The 23302-nt window shown below is 50.0% G+C and overlaps 1 protein-coding gene across 3 annotated transcripts in view; it reads left to right on the top strand.

The window, feature by feature from the left end:
• Positions 1–955: 955 nt before the first annotated feature.
• Positions 956–23302, top strand: part of ACSS2 (acyl-CoA synthetase short chain family member 2) — a 33180-nt gene continuing 10833 nt past the window's right edge. For 2 of the 3 annotated variants that reach the window (XM_040609239.1, XM_040609240.1), the window contains exons 1-7: positions 956–1112; positions 1286–1481; positions 19088–19179; positions 19718–19821; positions 20117–20189; positions 20996–21071; positions 22426–22540. In XM_040609239.1, coding sequence (XP_040465173.1) covers positions 989–1112; positions 1286–1481; positions 19088–19179; positions 19718–19821; positions 20117–20189; positions 20996–21071; positions 22426–22540 — 780 coding nt within the window. In that variant the 5' untranslated portion in view covers positions 956–988. Of the gene's footprint in view, positions 1113–1285; positions 1482–19087; positions 19180–19717; positions 19822–20116; positions 20190–20995; positions 21072–22425; positions 22541–23302 lie in introns of those variants that run through there. The other variant, XM_040609241.1, reaches the window with a different exon arrangement.

Genomic DNA, 23302 nt, shown 5'->3' on the forward strand with positions numbered 1-23302 from the left:
CACCAGGGCTGTTCTTTGGGGCTTGTCTAGTTGAGCTGGGACTGTCCCCAGGGGCTGAGACCCCGCTGCCACTCTGGGCCCCCGGTCCAGCATTCGGCTGCTTTCATGGTGAAAAAAGTGGTTTAATTTCTCACTAACTATACAAGATCTGTAAAATTTTGTGCAGGGGGAAATGCTCAGCGAACTGACGCGGCTCACTGCTCAGCCAGGCAGGCAGCAAGCGGGGGGAATCAAAGATTGTTTTTGGCAGGGGGCAGGCAGCGAGCGTGGCCATGGCCTCTGGGCCTTTTGTGGGGCCAGTGAAGGAGGGTCTTGTCGAGGTGGTACCCCGGGCTGTTCCCCCGCGCCTGGCAAGGTGGTGGGGACTGGCCCTGAGGGGACATTGGTCACAGGGGACACAGCTGACAAGGGAGACGTGGCTGATGGGGCAGCACTGTCGATGGGAGAACACTGCCAGCATGAGGGAGACATGACTGACAGGGGACACCCCTGATGAGGGGGACACGGCTGACATGGGGGCACATCACTGTGCGGGGGACACAGCTGAAAGGGGAGACACCAGTGACAGAGGGGACAGGGCTGACAGAGAGGTCATGGGTGACGGAGGAGACACCGCTCGCGGAGGTGCCTGGTGTGACATGGCTGCCAAGGGGACAGCGCTGCCAGGTGGGGGGAAACATGGCTGACGAGACGGGGCCATGGCTGCCAGCGTGACATGGCTGCCCGGGTGACATGGCTGCCCGGGACACGCGGCCCGGCGCCCCGCTGCTGGCGAGCCGCTGCCCGCCCGGGCCTGCCGCCGCCCCGGGGCTTCCCGCCGGGCTCAGCCGGGCCCCGCGGGACCAGCCGGGACGGGGGCGGCCGCGCTCCCCCCGCCGCCGCCATGAGGGCGGGCCCCGCCGCCGCCCCCGGCTCCGCCCCCGCCCCCGCGCCGCTTTGAAGCGGGCTCGGCGGCCGCCCACCCGCCCAGAGCCGCCGGCGCCCCGCCATGGTGCTGCCCGAGGAGCAGGCCCGGCTGTACCGGCCGCGGCCCGAGCTGCTGCCGGCGGCGCACGTCCCTTCGCTGCCGCACTACCAGCGCCTCTACCAGCGCTCCGTGGAGGAGCCGCAGGGTGAGCGCCGCCGCCGTGCCCGCTGCCGCCGGGCCGGGGAGCGGCTCCCCTGGGCGGGAGCGCGGCCGGGCCGTGGCGCGCCACACGCGTGGGCCGCCGCCGTGCCCCGCGGGGCGCTGGCTGCCCTCCCCCGGCCCGGCCCGCGTCACCAGCGCCGGCCCTTGCCTTTGCAGAGTTTTGGGGCGACATCGCGAAGGAGTTCTACTGGCAGAGCCAGCACGCCGGGCCCTTCCTGCGCTACAACTTCGACGTGACCAAGGGGAAGATCTTCATCGAGTGGATGAAAGGGGCGACCACCAACGTCTGCTACAACCTGCTGGACAGAAATGTCAGTGAGAAGAGACTTGGGGACAAAGTTGCTTTTTACTGGTAAATTCCTGTTTTTGTCGTGGGTAGGAGGTGTGCAGCTAGCGTGCCGGCGGTGTTGGCTGCCAACTCGGGCAAGACTGTTGACCCAGGTGAATTAAAACACGGTAAAACCGGTGAGGACCTTTACATGGGTCGACCGGGGTTGGCTCTCTGTGCCAACGGGACGAGCCGTGCCCTGGGCTGCTCTGCCCATCCCGGGATGAGCTGAAGGGGCCCAGGAGCTCCTGGCTTTCAGCTGTGGCTCTGCAGCTGTACCTGCTGGAAGCTCAGAGCTTTCAGAGATGGGATGGAGGCAGTTCCTCGGTTTCTCCAGAATTGCCACAGTTCCCTAGCGAAGTAGGTAAGTGTACAAGGAGACATGGGATGAGGAGCATCTCACATCCAAGAGCAGAAAGCTAATAAGCCCCGTGTGTCCTGTCTTCATGTTTTGTGGGTCTGGCAAGTTCCACTGCTGTGGCAGAAAGGCTTTACTAAAACCTGAGCTTTTATATTGATTCCTTGCACTTGAACATGTGTAAGACTGTGATGCTCTCAGGAAGGCTGGCTTCTCTTATCATTGGAAGAAAAATTAACTTCCAGCTCTCTCTGAATCTGTTTCTATTTTTCTTTACCAGAGTAGTTACTAGTGTTAAAAGCCATGTGAAACTTGAAATTTTTGCGCTGATGTGAAATAGGCTTCAGCTGTGATGTCCAACATCCAGAACTAATGCTCCCCTGCTGATCTAGCTCAGCTGGCACCACAGCTGTGTCCCCAAACTGAGAACAGCGTCTGGCTCATCCATGCATTTTGCTGTTTCCCTTGAGCTAGCATGCATTTATGTTGCAGCAGTATGACTGTATGTGGCAGTACAGGAAGTACAATTAAATGTACCACTTGTTAGGATGCAATAACTTGTTGAGTTATGGTGAGTACCATCAGCAGAGCCGCTGGAGAAGTCTTGCTGTCATTGCAATAAAAATAGCAGATGCTCTAAGTAGTTTTGTGCAGCTGAAGGGTTGGCCCCCCCACAGTCATCTCGCATAAAGGTGACAAGGAGCTACCCTGCTACAGAAAGGAATATGTTTATACCAGTGTAATTCTGGCTGAGACTGTAAAATCGGGCTTATTCTAGAGTTTCTATCATAGAGCTATTGCTTCAGTGAAAGAATTGCACATAGTGCTTAGCAAATAATCATATTGATAAGACACAGGTGTAAGTGGTGGAAAGTTACTTCCCTGCTCTAACTTGCTCTTATGTGAAATGACTGAGCTTCTGAATGAAAACTCCTTTGTAAAACTCATTCAGGTACAGGTGTGCCAGCAAACAAAGCCATTTGGCAGGCCAGTGCTGGCAGCTTTTATGGAGGGAGTGGGTGCACATAAATCTTTGGGTGACAGCTAGACAGCAGCCTACAGCTTTAATTTGGTCTTGGTGAAGATTTTTCTTGTTAGTTATTCTGGCAGCCTTTGGGGGTATTTGTGATGCTGAGCAAAATTTGGAGTGGATATTAAAATGGTGTGTGTCTGTCAGTCATGCTGCAAAATAAGGGCTCTCTTCCTCCTTCACAGACAGTTTCCCCAACTATTTTGGGATAAAGTCTCCTAGCGTGCTTCAGTCACAAGTGACCTGGCACTGGGGTGCCAGGTCTGGAGGTGTCAGCTGGGAATGTTGGAGGGATGGAAGAGGCACGCTGAACATGGCATGGGCAGTACTGACCTGTGAACTGTGGCACTGAGGGCTTGAGGAAGCCGGTCTAGGGGTTGCAAATTGTAACTTTACTCTTCTAGGAGCATGTGGGTGCCTCTGGGTGCATGCTTTTCTTCAATATCAAAATGTAATTGCTCCTGTCTTGTCCTTTCACATTGCGTGTTTAACGCTACTGAAGGAGCTCGCTTTCCTGAAACACTTGAGACTTGTCACACTGTATCAAAGGTTAAAAAAAGAAATGAGAGCCTCCAAAGGATTCCTGGGAAAAACCAGAATTCTTTTAAAATACCTAGGCTCCTTGCTTATGAGAAAGTCTATAGCCTGCTAGATGGGAGAAGGTGCTGAGCTTATACCAAGGTATCTGTGATTGCCCAGCTCAAGGGGAGCTTTGAAAAGATAAGAGACCGTGGCCTTTTGCTTTTAAGGGGAGAAATTAGGAAAAAAGTGAAGAATGTTTCAAGGCATTGCTGAGTGTCTCTGAGAAGAGATGTGTCCTGACAAAACTCAGAGCTGCTGTGTGCTGCTGACTGGCTGTCTCGGGTTCTGCATGGACTGGAAAGAGTGAGCAGTTCATCCAGACTTGTTACAACCAAGCTGCTCTGAAGGTTCCTGCACCACCATCAGTCTAGGACTGCCCAGATTGGCTCCACTCAGAGGGTCTAACCCCAAGTCACATGGAATTGTTCTTTCAGCACAATGGGATTACTTTGTGCTGCAGAACTTGTGCATGGGTGATGTTTACTGTCGTGATACTGTCCTCCTGGTGCTGTTAGGGCTGTGTAGTTCAGAATGACCATCCTGAGTTGGTAGGAAACACTTGCATTTTCCCTGTTGCCTGTTTCACTTTGATACCTCTTGCTGCCTGTGAACATTACAAGTATTTCTGTTTCTGCTGATTTTCATTCCTCTTTCTCTGTTTGGTATTGCTGATGTGGCCTAAAAAGGAACAGTAGCTCCAGGAAATGTTTCTGATAAAGTGCTGCTCTCAAAAGTGAAATCTCTTTCATAATGGTGTGGAAAGGCCAAAGTCAATAACACTGTGCTTACTGGGCAGGTAGATACCTATGGTGGCTTTTGCGGGCCTTGCAGGTGAAATGCACTGGACAAGCCAGCTGGGACAGTGAGGGCACTTGCAGGGGGCTTGAAGCCGTGCTGGGGACTCTGTCTGTGGTGGGTAGCGTTAGTTAGAGCAGGAGCACAGTGTGCCTTCATGCAGCGGGCATACCCGTGTCGCATAGAGAAATGAATGGTTCTGTGCTGAAGTGCCTGTTAATAAGCTCATATAAATAAACATCAGCCTGGGCAGCTTGTGGAGGTAAAAATATAACCAGGTGGGAATTCAAAAAGAAAACATATATTACAAAAGTCTGTCATTACACCCTGGGGTGCAAAGGTACCTGGATGAAGCCTGTCCTCTGTGTAACCTGTGCATAGCTGAAGCACCAGGTTCTAGGCTTTGTTTCTCAAACCAGTCACCCCAGCTGCAGTACTGGTGGTGCCTGGAGGGACCAGGGGGCAGGGGCAGGAGGTAGGGCTTGGCACAATATATTGAGCCTCCCTGTAGCCCAGGTACGTGAGCTTAGCAGGGTGCTGCTGTCTTCTGCCATCTTGGGGAGAGTGTGTCTATTTTCTGCTTTCTTATGCACGCATATGAAATAAAACATCTAGAAAGGAGAAACAAAGATAGTAAAGGCTGCCAGAGCTTACTGGGGCTTCGTTTAAACAAAAGAATAACCGCCTATGGTTCCCATTCTGGGCCTAGAACAAATACGACATTGCAAAGATAAAATGGTGAAGGAGTGGGGTTTTTTTGCTTGTTTTTGTTCTTGGGGTTTGGTTTGGGGTTTTTTACATGTAGTAAAGGATTTTAGGGGCTTGTAGCTGTGATATTTCTTCCAATAAATCTTTCTTTAAGGAAATAACCAACAACTATAGAGTATGTTTTAAAAAAACAAACAACTCCAAACCCAAACAAAAAAAAAGGTCCAGAGCACTTCTGGAGGGTCTTATTAGGAAGCTGGAAATAGTTTTTGGACAGCAGCCTTCCAGAGAGGATACAGATTGTCAAACCCTGGCTTGGTGTACAGGTGCTGCTGGGGCCAAATGGGAACAAGACCCGCTGGCTGCTGGTGCTCTGTGGGCTGCTGGTGCACCTTGGTCTGGTGGCTGTTCCTCGCCATGGAGCGCTTCGTTCTGGGATGTGCCATCCCAGAGTCAAAAATGAAACCAGATGAAGCTGCCTTTCAGCTGTATTTCTGCTGTAAAGGTCTGGACCTCTTCTGTTTGCAGAAATAATCTTCTCTTGAACTGCTGAGAATAAAGTGCTTGGTCTCCATAATCCAGGTCAGCACTGGGTTGTGTTTTTCTCTTCAGATACCCTCACAGGTACCAGTCTTCCATTACTGTCATCTATGCAGATGCTGTGACTGAGGATGCTGGCTGTTAACACTGAGACTTTCAGAAGTGCTTAACTGTAGCAGGCCTCTACAATGCACTCGGCTCTGCTACTCCCACTGGCCTCAGCACCTTTCAGTGTCCCGTGCCAAACTGACTCTTAGTTTGTTTGGTAACTTCCTGGATGACTTGCTATGCGTGCAGTGATGCAGTCTCTTTCAACACTGTTCCGATAGTTAAAGCACATCCCTAAATCATACAGTTTGTTTAAAGAACCAACATTCCCCACTGGGAAGGTTGCTTTTAGTGGTACACCTTTGCAGGTGCGTGCCTGCCGGCTGCTGAGAACAGTCAGAGCTATGTGCGGGTGCTACCAAACAGCCATACCCGGTGTGCTGTTCCCCTGTTGCTGATCGGGGGCATAACTCCCACAGGGGGATCTCAGTAAGCCCCGCAGCAGTGAAAAGTGCTCTGAAAGAGTTACCATGTGTTTGGCTTATGCTTGCAGTACCAGTCAGGCTCAGCACTGCTCCTCTCCCTGATGGGGGTTCTTCATGGGGGGCCCCACTCAGCCCTGAAAATCGGAGAAACTTCCTGGGGTGCATCCTTGGCAATCCATGTCACCTCATCTGTGTGTGCTGAGAGTGGAGCAATAGTTCGGTGGTTGTGGCAGATAGCCGTTGTTTGGAAGCATTCTGGACAGTACAGTGCTCTGCTTCTGGAAACTGGGTGGATTGGGTGCACCTAAGTAGGTAATGAAATATGTTGAATGTGCTTGTATTTTGTTAAGATATAGATCTTGTACCCTCCTTCAAGGGCAATGATCGTTGTAGCTTTCCATCATGGAAAGTGTAGCTGTCTTCTGGTGGGTTTTGTGAAATCTTGCAGCCTGGGAGGGGGTTTACCAAAGGGGCTGCATTGCCTGAGTGCTGTAGAGCAGTGTTTCTCATACCTCCGGGCAAGAACATCTTTGCTTTGCGGAGCCCTGTCTGACTCTGAGTTCTGTGTAGTGCACGAGTGGGAATGGTGGGAGCATCAATAGAAACCCGGTATTAAAACAAGGAGTAAAGGAAGTAGCTACTGTACCTCAGACACGTCCAGGTTACTTGCTTTCCAGATTTCTTTGGTGGAATTTTTCCTTTCCCAGTTCTAGGACAATCACCAACCTGTATGGTTAGTGCTGTGGCAGCAGTGCAAACAGCTGCTGTGTTTGGATGCTTGTATGTAAGTGCAAACTGGGACAGGAGGGACTCGTAGCTTGTCCTTAGGTGTAGCTCCCTGGCTTTTCTCCGTTGGTGGATGGAGTCTCTTGTCTTCAGATGTAGGCTGTGTTGAGCAAGGCTATGCTGGACTCAAACTGGTTTCATGTGATCACTCTGTCCTACTGTGGGTTTGGTTGCAGATGAGAGACCAGCTGTGCTGCCCCAGGGCAGTGTGGTGATGCCTGCTTAAGGGTTTGGAGAGTCTTGGTTCAACCCGAGGGGCTGGAAAATTCAGCGATCGTGGTCTGAAGCTGGTTTCCGAAGGCTATATGTGTGTGTGTGCTGAGACCTGGCATCCACTGGTTTTCTTCTGTCATATCTTAAGGTTCTTCTGTCCCAAGTGTTTCTGTTAATGGCTTGCACATGTGTGCTGCATCCTCTGTCCTCTTTATTACTCATGAATTCTCACGTAGTTACCAGGTGAGCAGCTGTGCCACGGATGAACTAAATATGTGAGAGCGGCAAAATACCTTCTTCAGGAAGGTACTGTCCTGTGGGCTTCCAGCATGTGGGAGGAAATGTGGGGTGTGCTTTCCGGGATGCTCTGAGTCAGGGTTTTGAGCTCCACATTAGACAGCTGGCAGGCATGGAGTTACTTGAAATTGGTTTTCCCTTTCAAGGGCTGACTGAAGCAAAGCTTGACTCATTCCTGTCAGGTATGCATGCTGGTTTGCGGGGAGATGCTGGGAAGGATGGTTGGTTTGATGAGATCTCAAGCCCCATGCCTGCTCTGCAGAGACTTTTATGTCGTAGGATGCAGAAGCAGGGAGCCGGCAAGCGCTCTCAGCCTTGTGCTGTCCCGCTCTGCAGTGCAGTGAAGGAAGGGGACAGCTATTAAAAGTTAGTGACCCCTTGATGACACAGTGCCTGTGGTCATCTGTGGCTTTGCTCATTCAGAAGCACCCCTGGGCTTGGTGCTCCGTGGGAAGGAGTTCAGCATTATTGAAGATTTTCGCTGGAAGTAGTTTTTACTGAGCTTGAATAACCTGTAATCCTGTTTTTGTAAGCAGAATGGGACTTTCCTCCTCTGTTATGTCACATTTGTAAAGAAGGAAGGCACTCAGGCAGCACTTGGGTGGTTGCTCTGTGGCTGAGTACTAAGGAGAGGGGTTGTATAAGCTCTCCTGCATGGAACACATGCCAGCAGCAGCCTTGAATCAGGGGAGCAGCTTTCATTTGGGTTGTCAGAGCTGTTTGCTCCTCGCCTTTTGCTCTGAAACCCTTGGTAGTCACTACTGGCAGAGATACAGCATCCATCTATATAAATACGAGGAAGTATTTGACCAGATAAACAAGTTGGATGTCAGTAAGTGCCCAGGATTAGAAGGCATGCACCCTAGAGGACTGCAGGAACTTGAATGTGAAATTGCAGAGCTCAGCCTGGGTATGCTGTGTGTTATTGCAAAAGACCACTGTGCCAAGGGCTGGGAGGTTGCCAGCCCCACTCGGTCTAGATGGGGCAATGGAGCGGGTCCTGGGAACCAGTAAATCCGCCTTGCATCCCTAGTGGTAAAGTGGAATGGAGTCGCTGTGGGCATGGACCAGTGCAGTCTGCTGGAAAGGTGATGGAGCTGCTGCGAAGTCCTGCTGGCAGACCAGCAGGGGTGCAGGGCGGGTGGCACTGAGCGCACGGGTACCGCTGTTTTCAGACTGCCTTTGTGGGGTTTCCCACAAAAGGTTCAAGAAAACAGCCTAACCTTGAATGGAAGAACTGCCTTTCTATGGAGCTGGTTTAGCCTTACTCTTTGCTTCCTTGCTTTTAATGGTCACTTTTGAGGACCAGCAGCAGGTCCCCCAATGAAACGGAACTGCTGGTGGTGGCTGGGCTCATCTGCCCTCCATAAACAGCATCTCCTGCTGCTGCTTCCGGAGACGAAACACGGGACCCTGGTTCTGACCCGCCGTGGTATTTTGTTTTTGTTTGAGAGGCTCTTGGCTGAGCTGCTGTGAACATCCTAGTGCTGCAGTGCGATACTGCTGTGTAAATGAGACCTGTGGCAACTTTTATGTCCTTATTTAGTATTTTTTCCTCACGTTGCTCATTGCTGTGACAGAGCGTCTGGCTCTGTTGATTCAGCACAAGGAATTTAATAATTTTTCACGAATTGTTTCTTGCACTCCCGTCTTAAAAGGTCACCTTATAACCTGTCCAAAGCTGCCTTTCTGCATGGCTCTGGGTGTGTGGCTGCCCAATAACTACCTGGGGGAGTAGCGAGGGGTGTACATGCACAGACAATAGCTCTCAGTTTCTCACGTCTGTGAAACTTGTATCTTGTAACACTGGCAAATATTGCAGGCACCTTGATGTTTTAAGAATAGTTTGCTTACTGTTGGGAGGGGCGCTGGGGTTCTGCCAATATTCACAATATGCCCATATTGCATGAGAGCTGAAATTGGGGCAGATAAATGGAGTTTAGGAACAGAGAGGATGGTGAGCTCCTACATAGATTCAGGATGTGGAAGGTCAGAGCCTTCAATGTACTCATCAGCCTAGAAAATCTGATTATTTTAATTGTGTGAACAGCTTGTGTGTTCTCCTCTGGCACCCTGGTGTGAATGGAGCAGAAGCGGACAAAGACTTGGGCTCCATGTGGATGAGACTTGCTCCATGCAGTGGCGTTTACAGGGGACAAAGTGGTCAGGCTCTGCCAGAAGAGGTGTAAGTGGGTGCTTGTTCCAAACATGGCATTTTTCCTGTGGGTAGTGGCATTTGCTGTGTCCGGTGGGCTTTCTGTGCCCAGAGCTGTTAGGCTGTAATACTGATTGCCAATGCTTTGAGAAAACCTTTTGACTCCACCAGCACAATGAGCTTGCCTTTTCCTCCTGTGCCCAGCCCTGCGGCAGAGCTGTTGTGCACGGCTGGAGCAGGGTTTTGGTTCTCTGTTTGCATTTCTGCACATCACTTGTTGCCGATGTTGAAATGTGGTGTGGTATGAAGTCAGGAGCCCTGGCAGTTCTCTGTAAATTCAAAGCCCGTCATTTCTGCAGATGTCACTTCCCTTCTTCAGGGGAATCTCTCAAGGAAATCAGTGGCCTTCCTGGTTACTCTTTCACATCTGATACCTGATAGTGAAGCATGTTTTACATTCCTGTTGCCTCTGACCATTTTCTAAGAGATGTTCCTTGTGTAGAACAAGGTAACAGTTCAGCAGGTGGCATCTGGCCATGGAGGTTTCTGAGGCATGAAGTAGAAATGTCCACCAAAAATCTGATTAAAAGTTTAATTTCCCTGTCATGTCCTTAATGGATATTGTTTGGGCCTCCACTGAAATCAGCTTGCCTGGCTTTCAGTGTTCCTAGAAAGTCTTGAAAACTGGGCAGTGTGCTCCATCCAGAGATGCAGTATTTCCCCAAATGTGGTGTTTCCCAGCTGCTGGTGGCTTGTTGACTGTTTGACTTCTAGAAGCTTTGTCCAGGATGTATTTCGTGGCCCGCCTGCAAATTGTTTAAACAAGGAATCAGCTGTGTTGTGCTGGAAATGAGCTCTCGTCCTGTTGGACTGGTGAAAATAGTCGGTGTTCCTCTGAAAATATGACTTATGGTAAACAGCTAAAATGTTTCCTCTTGTGTCAAGCTCTTGCGTTCTACAGCGTTCTGTGGATTTGGCTGGCAGAGTTAGAAGTGCTGGCTGAGGTCAGCCAAACTCGGTGACCTACTCCATAAGTCTTGCATATGAGCTCTGTTGCAACACTATGTAATCATTTTGTTTCAAAAAAACCTTTTTTTTTTGTTTAAAAATCTTAAACTTTCCTCTAAATAAAATAGGTGAAAAGCTGTCATTTTTCTTCATTGGCTGTTCTCCCATGTTGTAAAATACTTACGAAGGTAAGAACATAATTAGAGTCAATGCATATCCTCTTGACTTGATGGTTACTCAATATCAAGTGAGTAGGAAAAACATGAAACCACCGAGAAGCAGAATTCTCCTTGCTGCTGAGCAGGTACCCATCAGCACTGAATGGCTGCTGGTGCCATCAGCAGGTATTTACACATGGTCTGTGTTACTTGAGAACTGCCTTATTTTGTCAAAATAATTGTAGATTTCCCTTGAAGAGGGGCTTGCTGACTGCTGTCAGTCCCGTCTCCTTTAAAACTGTTACTCATGGGTGTCCTGGCTCTCTGATGTGAATGCAGGCTGTACAAACCCCACCACGCTGACTTGCTTATGTTGGCTGATGAACCAGCAGCAGTGTAAGCCGGGAGGTGTTGGTTCCATTAGAGGCGTCTGAGCATCCCACAGCCTAGAGAAAGGGGCTGGAAGTAGGTTTTTAGGGTGTAGCCTGGCAGGTGAGTGGGAAAATTGGAGGGAATTTTGGAGGGTGAATAAATGATTTTGAAGCAGCGTCTGCCTCCAGCTGGGCTCTGTGCTGTAGGCATCACTCAGGGTATGGTGAACAGTGGTTGGACTGCACAAGATAAATATTATTCCTTTAGATGCCTCTGGTACTTGTTCAGGTTGTGAAAGGCTACAAATAGAAAGAGTAGCTGAGAACGTATGTAAGAAGGAAAGACAGAAAATTGATGCAGTTTTTCCTATGGGACATTAGCAGCCACGCAGGGTGGGGAGTGTTTTCTTTGTAGGCTGCATTTCCATATGGCTGTTTTTAAAGGTGATTAGAAGACTGATTTCCTGATCATAGAGCAGATGGTGGCCCGGTGTCCCTTTAGAAATATGTTCCATTTTAGCTGTTTTGAAAATACAGGCACAGTAATGCCTGTGTTTTGGTCAGTTGTGCTGGAGAGGATGGGCGCTGGGGGCTGGCTGCAGTGCATCACGCTTCGCAGAGCCCAGGGCTCCTGCTTTGGCGTGGCAGAGTGCTGTTTGCCAGCCTGGGTTAGCTTTCTTTCCAGCAGTAGGAGCCCATTCATCCTGGTTACGTGATCACCTTTTAGTTGAGATGATTTGGCTCGGATGGATTTGACAGTGGAGCTTTGCTGGGGCCTACCTGTGTGATGGGGGCACTGGAGGGGAAGAGCATAGGGTGGTTTTAATGCAGGTCTGAGAGTTAACTGTATGGTTTTAGAAGGTGATGCGGTTAAACTGATAAGATTTGTCTTTTCCCTGAGATTTCTGTTGCTAGGTTTACTCAACAGTGTTCTCTTGGCGCTGCCAAGTATTTCTGAATATATTGGGAAAATCTTTTCACCAGCCTCTCCCAGGCTATGCTCCATCGTTGCACAATTTCTTCTTTCTTGATCCTTGTCATGATGCAATGGGATTAGAACATGACTGCAGGGATGGTAGAGGCTGAGCAGCTTTTTCTGGTAAACCTTTTACTTGAAAAACCCCTTAGCCTTCCCAGAACTCTTGGGTATTTGCTGCCATGCATTACTGGGGTGGGAGATAGGCGACGTTAAGCATGGGCAGGGCTGGGCACGCTGTCAGGTTGTTAAGAAATGTTCTTGTGAAGGTTTTTTGCAAACCCGTTTCAGGCCCCCCTGGCTCCCTGCTGGAGTCAGCGGTGCAGACCCTGCTGGAGAGAGACCCTTCTGCTTTGGGCACCCTGCCTAGGAGCTCTTTCATATCGAACAATCCATGCAAATACAAGCATTTTTTTCCAATGAAACAGGGTCTTTTTCTGATTGTCTTGCACAGCTGGTCTCTCCAAACTTAACGTTCCAACATAATCTGTTTTCTCAAGGACGGATTTTAGGGGGCTGTCTCTACTTGATTGCCGTTCCGGTGTCAGACGGGATAAGCAAGGCTGGGGGTGCAGGGAGAAACTGTACTTTTTCCACTTTTGACGGTGGTTGTTCCCAAACTACCGAGGTATCTCCAGGCAGGCCCTTCTCCAGGCAGCAGGTTTCCTGGCTCCCTCGAGACCAGCGGGGGCCAAACGGCAGCAGGCGGTCTGTGAGCAGCTGATAGCCGCGGTAGCAGAGCACGCAGCCCGTGCGTGCTGGCGCAGGCGTTGGAAGGGCCCGGGGCTCCCGCTGCCCACGCGGCGTGCATGTGAGCCCGTGCCCCAGGTGGCAGGAGCCCAGCCTGGCCAAGCTCTGCCTGGCATTTCAGCTGCTCTAATTTTGGGACGTGGGGCGGATCGAGAAGCTGTGAGCCGTGACCTTGCACGTGAGGAGGTGCCGCTGTGCAGGAGCCTTCGGTAAAGTTCCTTCCTTCGCCTCGTTCTGTGCCCTGGGGACAGGCTGCTGGGGGAGCAGGAGCTGGAGAACTCGCTGTCTCCATCCCGCGCTTCTCATGCACCAGCTTGATCGCACGCTTAGGAGGGATTTGGGGCTCTGAGTGTGTTTTAGTTAGATGGCACCAGAGATGGTTTAGGGCGGACATTCCCACAGTCCCCATCTCTGCTCTACTGGAGGCTTTTTGCCATTCCTCACTGTGCAAATTCTTCCTCTAACATTGCATTGTGTGGGAAAGGGTCCTTTCCCTCTTCTGACACCTTTTGCAAACTGGGAATCTTAAGGTTTTCTTAAGGTTGCTTGCCAGTAGCTAAAATGCAGAGCATTTTCCTGCATTAAGCAAAACTGCTCTGTGGGCTGCTGTTGCCTCTTTGCTGGCTGGGGGCTTTGAGGTGGTTTGCTTTGCTCTGAAAACTTGCCTTCCAGATGTCCCGCTCCCCAGCTGTGCCTGGTAACTTTGGGTTAATGCTTTTATTTGAGGGGGTGCAGTCACAGTAACTTTGAGAAGAAACTTAAATGATCTTCAGCCCCTTTGGTCATCAGTGGGAGCATTTAGAGGGAGGGGTCAGGCAGGCCTGGGCTTTGTGCCCTGGCTTGCTTTGGTCTGTGATTTTTCTGTTTCTCTTTGCGGATCTGCAGATGGTCTGGCAGATCTGGAGAACTTGTAACACTTCGCTTGCTTGACTTCATTTAATCATTTTCTCCTGTGCACCAGCATCTTGGTGTTATAACCCTTGTAAACCACAATCATAATTGGCAATTACCTTAAAAAACATAATTCCCACTGATGCAACCAGTGCTTCCTGCTGCTCCATAAAAATGCTGAGGCAGTGTTGCACAGGCAAGCTGTATTCATCCATTACTCAAACAGGTTATGCAAATAATTTTTATGTGGAAATCTGGTGAAAGAGAGAAACCAAACAGTGTTGCTGATCGGTTTCCAGGCCAGCTTTGCTTGGTCCGTTTGGGCACTCTGGGAAGTGTGCATCCCCTTGGCCACCAAGCTGTGCAGGCTAAGAAGTTGCTGCCTCTCCCTCCTGCTTGCTGAGAGTGGCTCAGCTGGCTTGGCTGGGCAGTGGAAGGCTCGCCTGGTTATGTCATGAGTGGGTGAAGCAGACCAGTGCTTTGATAAGTCCTGCGGTCAGCCCTGGTGCTTGGCAGAGCACAATAACTTCTTAACCTGCTTTGGTGCAAATATCCAGGAGTGCATCTGGCCACAGCTTCCCTCTCCCACGCTGCTGCTCTGCATCCCCGACTGTTCCATTGGGTCAGTGCTTGAGTTAACATAGCTCTAAAGAAATGCTTGCCTGCTCCTACAAACCACTTTCCTTACGGCACAATGAATGTACAACACTAAATCTTTTGCTAGCCTACGTAGTCGCTTTTAACAGGGTAGCTTAACCTTGATTTAGCTACAGGAGCGTGAGGTGAAACAGGTTTGGCTCTGCACCTCCAAGGTCAAACTCCCAGCTGAGCAGGCAGACAGCCCACGAACCTCCCGTAAGCGTGGTGGTGCTGTGCTATGGAGGTGACGTGTTCAGGTGTCCCCACCTGAAGTTTCCTTCCTCTCCTGCCCAGGGTGCCTTCTCCATGTGACCATTTCTTGCTGAGGTGCTGGTGGGGCCACCGAAGGCATGTCCCATGGGACTTGTGTGCATCACAGCGCCTGTTCAGAAGTGGGGAGCCCTTTATTTTAACTGCTGACAGAAGGGAGCGGTATGATACACGCTCTGCAGATCCTGTGCTTCCTTTGATACACTGACAGGGATCTGTTTGTGCAGAGCTGGGTGCTACTGTCCTACACACTGCCGTGGTGATGGTCCCTGATGCCCTTGGGTTATCTGGTCCTGCCCACGAATGGCTGCAGGCAGCTCAAAACTATCACCTTTGCATGAAAGCTGACTTTTTCAACAAAGCACTGATTTTTAGGGCAAAGCCTGCCTCGGAAGGTCCCCAGTTATACATCCCTGTGTTTAAAGGGCTTGCGTTTACTTAACTGTTGGGTGGTTCAGCTGAGACCATATGGCCAAAAAATGCTTTTCTTCAGCTGAGTGTGCACACAACATGCAGTATGTAGAACATGGCCTTCTCAAGTGCTAAAAAACTCAAATATATTCCTGCTGTGACCCAGATGATACTGTAAGATTTTGGATTACTAGTTGCTAAATGCAGGACTCTGAGGAAGGTGAGAAAAACATCCAGCTCGAACTGTGTTTCACCGTGTATTTCAACTAATGATGTGTCTGGGAAGTTTGGGGAGCTGAAGATTGTTTTGGGTTTTTTTTTCCCTTTCAGAGGAAGGCTTTGCTGCTAGATCAAAGATTGCATGCTAGCAATTGCAGCAGTACTGCTGCCAACTATTTTTGTCGCCAGTTCCTAAAAAGGGATCTGTCTGGGGGATGTTGGATTCTGCGGGGCTTGGGCTGCATGCTGTAGGTATAGAGGTGAGCACTGCGGTAATGTTTTCAGAAGTGTGAGTTATTTTATTTCTTTTTCGATTTAATTTGGACAAGGCAGTCTGTGTGAGAGGCTCAGGATTGACAGCATTTGCTTCTGTCTGATGGGTGCTGAAGGGAAGATGCTGCTTGCAGAACTTTGATGCCAGGAATTTACAGGCTTGCTTTTGACGCACGGATTACTTGGTAGCATGCAAGTGGGCATTCCTTTAGATGCCCTGTCTAAAATACATAATTCTCTGGGCTTTTGTGCCAGGGAAGAGGACAGAGCACTCTGAGTGCTGCTGTAGCTCGCTGAGTGTAGCTGTGGGCACTCCAAACTGTTTTTAGACGCAGGGAGACTGAAGCAATTGCCTGCTCTTGAGAGACTGCTCAGAGGCCTTTGCTGGAGATGAGTGAAAGGAGGCGGCTTTTCTTGTGGAAATGTGGGTACAACTTATCTCCCATTAAGCACAAGATCTTCTTAAAATCCGAAGCCTGAGGTTTCCCCTGCTGGTGCTAGTGGAGCTCTTTTGCAGTCATGCGAAGGAATGGAAACTACTTTGAAAGCCCTCTGACAATCCTTGTGAAAGTTTTAACTTCTCTTTGACTTCGCTCTGACTTTTCTCCTGCAGAGCCCTCTGGGCGCTGGCTTTGAGGACAAGCCTGGGTGCATCCCCTGGCCTGAGTTTCCCTCCTGGAGCCTAGCGAGGAGGAGGAGGACCTCATGTATTTGAGATGTGCTTCTCATGTGCCGGGAAAGCAGGGATGTCAAAGTGATGCCTTGCACGCAGGTGGCTCAGGACAGGTCCGTGTCCCTCCCAGGTACCGTTTGCGGGAGGCAGCATGGATCTGCCCAGAGCGGGTATGCAGGGCTGCTCGCCCGAGAAGCTGCCATCTCCTCACAGCTGCCCAGCAAGTGCAGGATGCTCGGTGCAGCTTTTTACATATGTTCTGTCTGCATCCCACCATCAGCCCATCTTGTGGCAGCAGTGGCCACCCCAGCCCAAAGCAAATCAGCACCTCCGGAAATCTGTTTGCAGGGCAGGGCCAGGCTCTGCTGGGAGTCTGTCAAGGAGATGCATTACAAATGCAGCCGGTGAAGGCTCAAGGCAGGGAGCCAAGTCTTCCTGGGGCGCAGGATTGCAGGGCTTCTGTCAGAGGACTCCCAAGTTTTGCATGCAAAGCAGAGCCTTCCTCTCCCTCCTGAGGTAGGTGTTGCATCACCAAGTTGATGGGCACACCTGATTTCCCTGGCACGGGGGACCAGTGCTTTCTGCTGTGTCCTTGGCTAAGTCTGCCACCAGCCAAAACAGCACTTCACCTGCGGTGCCCAGCTGAGCCCCCAAATAGCACCCAGGGCCGCGGGCTGCCTGCCTGCCTACCTGCCTTACATGGGAAGCCTTCCAGATGGGACAGCCTGTGCTAGTCTTTCCTCCTAATGTGTTTCTCTCTTAGTAAAGGTTGTAATTAGATCCTACGCTGCAGCAGAGCACTGTCCCTCCTCCCTGCCCGGTTTTACCCTGGGCTGGGGGCTGGGTTGCACAGGGCCTGCCCACAGTGCCCAGCAGACCCCAGTGCGGAGATCTTTAGGCGCAGGGGGTTAGTGGGGCTGGGGTGTTCCAGCTTGCTTTTGGAAGCATTATAATTGCCTTTAAGAGGTATCTCCTAGCAAGGCTCATCACTGAGGGGCAGGCCTGCACATGCAGTGGTACTGCACGTCTGGACCCAAGCAGGTTTGCACAGCACTAGCCTTGATGTTGTTGTGCCTGCAGCATAGATGCGCTGAGGGAAACCTCTGCGTGGCGAGGCAGGGCTCCCAGCACACAGCCGGATGCAACAGAAGAAGATGCTCTTCCTCTGAGCCAGATCAGTTACAGCACTGAAATCAGTTACAGCTCCTCAGTCCAGCACTGAAATCGGCTCTTGGATCTTTGACCCTCAAGTAATAAAATCAACAAGGAAACTCTCTGATTTCCTGGTTTCTCTTTACTAGGCGAGAGCCCTGCTGTTAGGGCCCTAGCCCAAGTCTCACATGTTATTTAGCTCAAAGTGTGATGCTCTTGGTAATGATGGGGAAAGGAGGGGAAACTGCTTGGATGCCAGAGCTGAGCTGCCTGCCCTGAACACTGGTTTTCATTCCCACACTTTTTCTTAGTATTCTTGTTTCTCTCCTCCTTGCACTTAAAAGGGACCAAACTTGCATAAAGGATCAAGCAGGGAATCCCCTTGCAGGAGCCACTGGTAGGAAGATAACACTGCCCTGTGCAAGTTAGTTTAGTGCAGGTATCGATGCACCCCGTTGCTGCAGACCACCATGGAAGCCAGGAGTATAACTGGGTATCGAGAGGGACAAGTCAAATTTGTAAGCAGCAGATCCATGAGTAGCTTTCGAATGGGGTAATCCAAGTGTAACCCCCAGTTCTGAAAGCCCTGTCCTGCATGGGGCAGGAGGTGCAGAGCTGGTGTCAGCAGGGCTTTCCTGACTCTTATGCTGTTTCCACCAGGACCATGCCTGCCACTGGAGCACTGGTCACTGTTGTGCTGACACAGAATGATATGAGAAATGAGGGTGTGTGTTTATGCATTTCTGTGTCACAGGAGCACTCCCGCTGTTTGTGTTGCCAGGGGAAGGAGGAGCAGGGGTTAGTTTTAGCAGAATTCAGTACATATTTTTTGTATGCTCTGGACTGCTTGGATGTTAAAGAAGTGAGGTTTCTGTTCCCAAGTTAGACGGAGCCTGGCTGCAGTCCTAAGGGAGGACACAGCGTGGAGGTGCTTCCTGGCTTCTCCCCAGCACCAGGGTTGTTTTTCATTTGGCTGCACATACTCAAGGGGACACTTTTCCATGGGGACTATCAACTGAGAGTGATACCCTATTCTTTTATGGATCATTACTGGTTTTGTACTGGTTGCCTCAGGGAGAGAATAAATTCAAATTCTTTGTTAATCTCCCATTCTGTTGGGAGTGCCACCTTATTTTGCATAGCTGAAGACTTGTGTCACATTAAAATTACCTGCTGTTTTCTTCAGTAGCAAACCATTTATCTGGGGATGCGACATTCCCGTTCCATCTCTGGGTGCAGCTCTTGGCTCTTCTTCCCGTCGGTGTGTCTAATGGGATGTCCCACTGAACTGGCACCTGGGCTGCAGCAGCCCAGAGTTGGTTCATGGAGGGCCACAGAGACAATAACGCAGAGCAGGCATGACATAGCACAAATACATTGGTATGTGTGACCTTGGAAAATAAGGCAGCCCTGACACCCCGTCGCAGTCCATCAGATGGCAGGTATTTAAGGGCTGTGTGCTGCTGCACAATAACATTGTCTAATGTGTCATGCGGATATATCTGCATGTGAGCAAGGGTGCCATGCCGTAAATCCTGGCTTGGTCTTGGGCTTGTGCTCTCTTAGCTTTGGTTCCGTTGGACCTTCCTTGCCTCTCTGAAAGTACCATGTATTTCCACTGCATGCATTCAATTGATTTCAGGTATACTGATCTACACAGGGAATGGGGACTTTGGACTTGATTTTCCTACTATTGGAGAACTTTAGCCCAGGATTGGATTTCTGGGGTTTGGTTACTCTGCTTGGAAGGGCAGATGAGGTCATACACGTTGTCCAAAGCAGTAAGTGCAGCGCTTGCCTTGTAATGCTTGTACAATAACAAATATTACCTTGCTTTTCCAGGGAAGGGAATGAACCTGGGGATTCCGCGAAAATAACATACAGCGAGTTACTGCACAAAGTCTGTCAGTTCGCCAATGTCCTCCGCAGCCAAGGTACGCAGCTGAAGCAAGAGGAACTTTGGATACTGGGAATGCATCAGACCGGGGTTTTGGAGATTGGGCTCATTTTTTGTCTGGTTGTCAGTCTGTTGATTAATTCTGTGCAAAATACTTCACCTCTCTCTCTGCCTCCACATTTGTAAAGCAGAGTGGATGCAGATTTGCCCTGCAATGCACCTTTGGAGATTCATCTCTGGCTCTGTCTGTGAAAACTAATCAATGCTGGCCAAGTCAGTTGTACAAGGAAGAAATCTGTGCTCAAAACTTCCTGCTCAGGGATTTTCCAATGAGCAGTGGGCACCAGTTACATTTCTGCCTCCTTCAAGGGCTGCGTCCAATGAGAACATGGAGCGTTCATTGCAGTCATCTTATCTTACCAGAGCTGTAGGGCTTGAAAGGCAAAACCCAAGACTGGTTCAGCCCTAGTTCCATCTGAAGCTTTATTGTGTACATATAGATGCTGATTTAAATCATTAGTTTCTTTCTGTATCCTGTCCTTTTGCCATGTGATGTGTTCGTTTTCTCTCCACAGGTGTGAAAAAAGGCGACCGAGTTTCCATCTACATGCCAATGATCTTGGAGCTGGTTGTAGCCATGCTGGCCTGCGCCAGGATTGGAGCTCTGCACTCCATTGTGGTAGGAACAAGCCCTTTGTGTTGCTCTTGGTGCTGAGCTCTTTGCGGAGAGCAGCTCTTCTTTCTGGGAGAGGAGTTTGAAAGATGGGTGCTGACCATGAGATGGATGGAAACTCAATGAAGGTGCTGCTGTTGCCTAGCCCTTTTCTGCATTAAGTGTGGAATGAAGCTCCTTTAGCTGTCTCCATCAGTGCCTGGTGGTATCGTTTACTGCGGGTGAACCACACAGCTGCTGTTGGTTTTTTTGAGTTGTATTTTTTGTGTTCTTGCTGACTTGGTTGTGTGATCTCTGTCAGTTTGCAGGTTTCTCAGCAGACTCTCTTTGCGAGCGAATTCTTGACTGCGGTTGTTCTCTCCTCATCACAGCAGGTAAAACATGCATCTGTGCCCCTGAGCCATTACTGTAGCCTGTCTGAAAGGCCCTTATTTTAAAAGCTAGATGCACTTGGAAATGGAAGAGGAAGGGGCAGTGCTTTAGCTGAGCTGCCGCAAGGCGGATGCACCGCTTGTAGCGGTGCTGGAGTACTATTTTCCACTTCAAATGTACAGTGAAGCATCTAAGCAGCCCGCCCACTTTGTCCTGTAAAGCATGATGTCACCAGCTGCTAATAAGATGTTTCCAAACGCTTCTCTTCCATTTTCCTCTTCAAAATCAGCCAGATGTTTGCAAGATGTATCGTTTATGAGGCAGTCCTAATATGAGAATTCCCTCCCTTCCCAATTTTAAGGACATGTCTGCTGCAACTCTCAGCCTTGTAAAGCAAGAAAGTGGTAGTGTTTGCATGCACGCCCGCTGCATTTCTCCAACTGTTTTTGCAATAGTGCAAAAAATAGTGTTTTTATTAATAGGTCCATGGCATGGAAAAAACCCACTAAACTGCGGTCTGTGTTCTGGCCATGTTGGATTATTTTGCACAGAATATACCCAAGGGACTTGTTGGGGTCAATTTGGAACCTCTCCCAGGGAAGGAATTTCACCATTTCTCTTGGTATCTGTTTCTCTAGGCTAAAAGGGTGTATTAGGAAACCTTTCCCATCAGCTGCCTGACTGCTTTCCCTCATTTGCAGTATGTGAGCTCTGCTCTGCCCTCCTGAAACAACTGCTTGTTGCTTCCAGCTGTCCCAGGCTGCCCTGGCTGTGAAGCCCCTCTAATGTTTTCCTTACCATTTTGCAGATGCCTTTTATCGAGGGGACAAGCTGGTCAACTTGAAGCAGATTGCAGATGAAGCCCTTCAGAAATGTAAAGACAAGTAAGTCTGGATTCCTTTGTAAGAAAGGCATCGCTACCGGAATCTGCTCCTGCACACCTGGGTATGGAATCTTCATAGGTGGGCAGGCTCTGCAGCAGACTCGAGCTGCACCGCGTTCCTGAGCCTCTCAGAAGTAATATGTGCTTTGACTCCCTCATCTTAAAAACATTTTCTTTTAACTTTCCTCTTGTTTGTTCTGACCTGAAGGCCCACATATTGGATGGGGGAGGATTTGCTGGAGAGAGATTGATCCACCATCATAGTGGCCCATGGCAGATCTCCCAGTTCTGCAACAGCTCCTGGAGTGGGAGGGAATAACGCACCACCATACCAGTTATGAACACTTGGACACAGTGCTGTGAGGCACATCAAGATGAGGCTTTAGTCTTGTTCCAAAGCCACTAATTCGACAATAATGAAATAAATCAGAAATTATTCAAGTTTGGGAAATGGCTGTGTAAACAGGAATGGGCACTCCAGTTGACATGCACCAACAAGTGCACTGGATCAGGGCCTCGCTGTGCACGAATATATGGTGAAGCTGCTTTATTTTTTAAAAAATGGAAGGGGAAATAATCATGGTGAAATGGCTTTGCTGAGCTTACAGACAGAGTCTGTGTAGCTTGTGTGAGACTGAATGTGGTCTTATAAATTTGATCAAACACGAAAATTTAGGGCAGATAGTGTGTGTGTTAGAAATTCAAACTTTATAAAAGCATGTCAAACTCTAAAACTTGAGAACGTAAGTGTTTAGGGCTGTAAAAATAGGTACCTGGGAGGAAAGAAGTGATCTTGGAAGTTGGGAATGAGCTGTTGGAGGCAGTGTGTTGGTACCCTGACAGGGCTGACGGGAGATGAGATCGTTGTGTTTGCATTATGGGTAGGCTGTGTTAGCCCTCATGAGGGGACAAATGCCCACTCTTTTCCTTGATGTATAGTCTGGCTTTGGAAGCTTTTCCTCCTTCTGAATCAGACAGTTGGTCACGCCTAAGGATGGGAGCAGCCACCTAATATCTCCTGGGTGCTGTGCAAGGTCTTGTTCATGGTCACAAGTGGGCAAGTTTGGGATTTGTAAGGAATCTGCCCAGTCACTGCCCAATCCCCCTTTCCTCCATAAGAATCCTACCTGATAAATCCCCAGGAAGCTGTGCACAGACCTTTCCTGCACTCCAAGCTCTGTTCCTGTGGCTGTGCGCCTTGACAATTCATGGTGTGCCTGGAGGTTGCGTGGCACCGTACGCTGTAGCTCAACAAGGGCAGCTCGGGGCCCCTGCTCTGCCTGCAGTGCTGCCTGTGAAGGGCGGGCTTAGCCCGTGCCCGAGCAGCCTGTTCTGACAGCTCCTGCCTTTTACAGGGGCTCCCCTTTGAAAAAGTGCATCGTGGTGAAGCACTTAGGGAGGGAAGAGGTAGCAGTGGACGGGACATGCAGCAAATCTCCCCCTCTCAAAAGGCTGTGCCAGGATGTACAGGTATGCTCCTGTGGGGGTGAGAGGGGGGATTTTATGGCTATGGGCCTGAACCCAGCAAATCGATCGGTGCAAAACCACTGCAGTGCTTCCCTGGATGCTCCTGTTCTCTTGACTCCTGTTCCTGTTTTCTCCCCTTCTTGCTGTTGTTGCATTGCGAGTGGTCTGAAAAGTGGTTCCTTTTCCTTTACCAAGATCCTCTCCCTGCTGCTTCCTTTAACACCATCACTAGCTGCCAGCCGGCAGGACCCCTGCGAACACAGCGGGTGCATCTTCCAAAGCCACTAGGACAAGATGCCTGTTTTCCTCTGTACAGTGAAGACTTTCCCTTCCTAATCCTGTAACTCTCTCTGCTTTTTGCAAAGACCGATGCTGTCCTGCACCGTAGCTGTGACAGTGGAAGCAAGAGGAAAAACAGGCGATTTGTGCTCATGGTGTGGGTTCAACGCAGCCCCCCGACATGACAACAATCATGTGCTGAGAATAGTGCAGCCTCTGTGTAGCTGGCAGAGTAACTGCGTCAGCTGCTGGGGCTGGGGTTTTCCCTTGCAACTGAAACCAGATGAAAGGATGTGGGCCAGAGGCATGTGGTGAGGTGGGGGTGGAAGGAGGGGAAGGTGTCGTGGAGCCGTGGCTGCCTGCTGAGCTCCTGAGGCTGGTGTGCAGTCTTGCTGCACCCGGCTGCTACCCGCTGTCTTCATCTGCTTAAAAGGCAGGTTGCTTTGAACTACCAGACGGCTCCGTGTCTTACAGTGGTGTCTTCGG

Source organism: Falco naumanni, chromosome 10 (assembly GCF_017639655.2).
Source record: "Falco naumanni isolate bFalNau1 chromosome 10, bFalNau1.pat, whole genome shotgun sequence".
Taxonomy (NCBI): Eukaryota; Metazoa; Chordata; class Aves; order Falconiformes; family Falconidae; genus Falco; species Falco naumanni.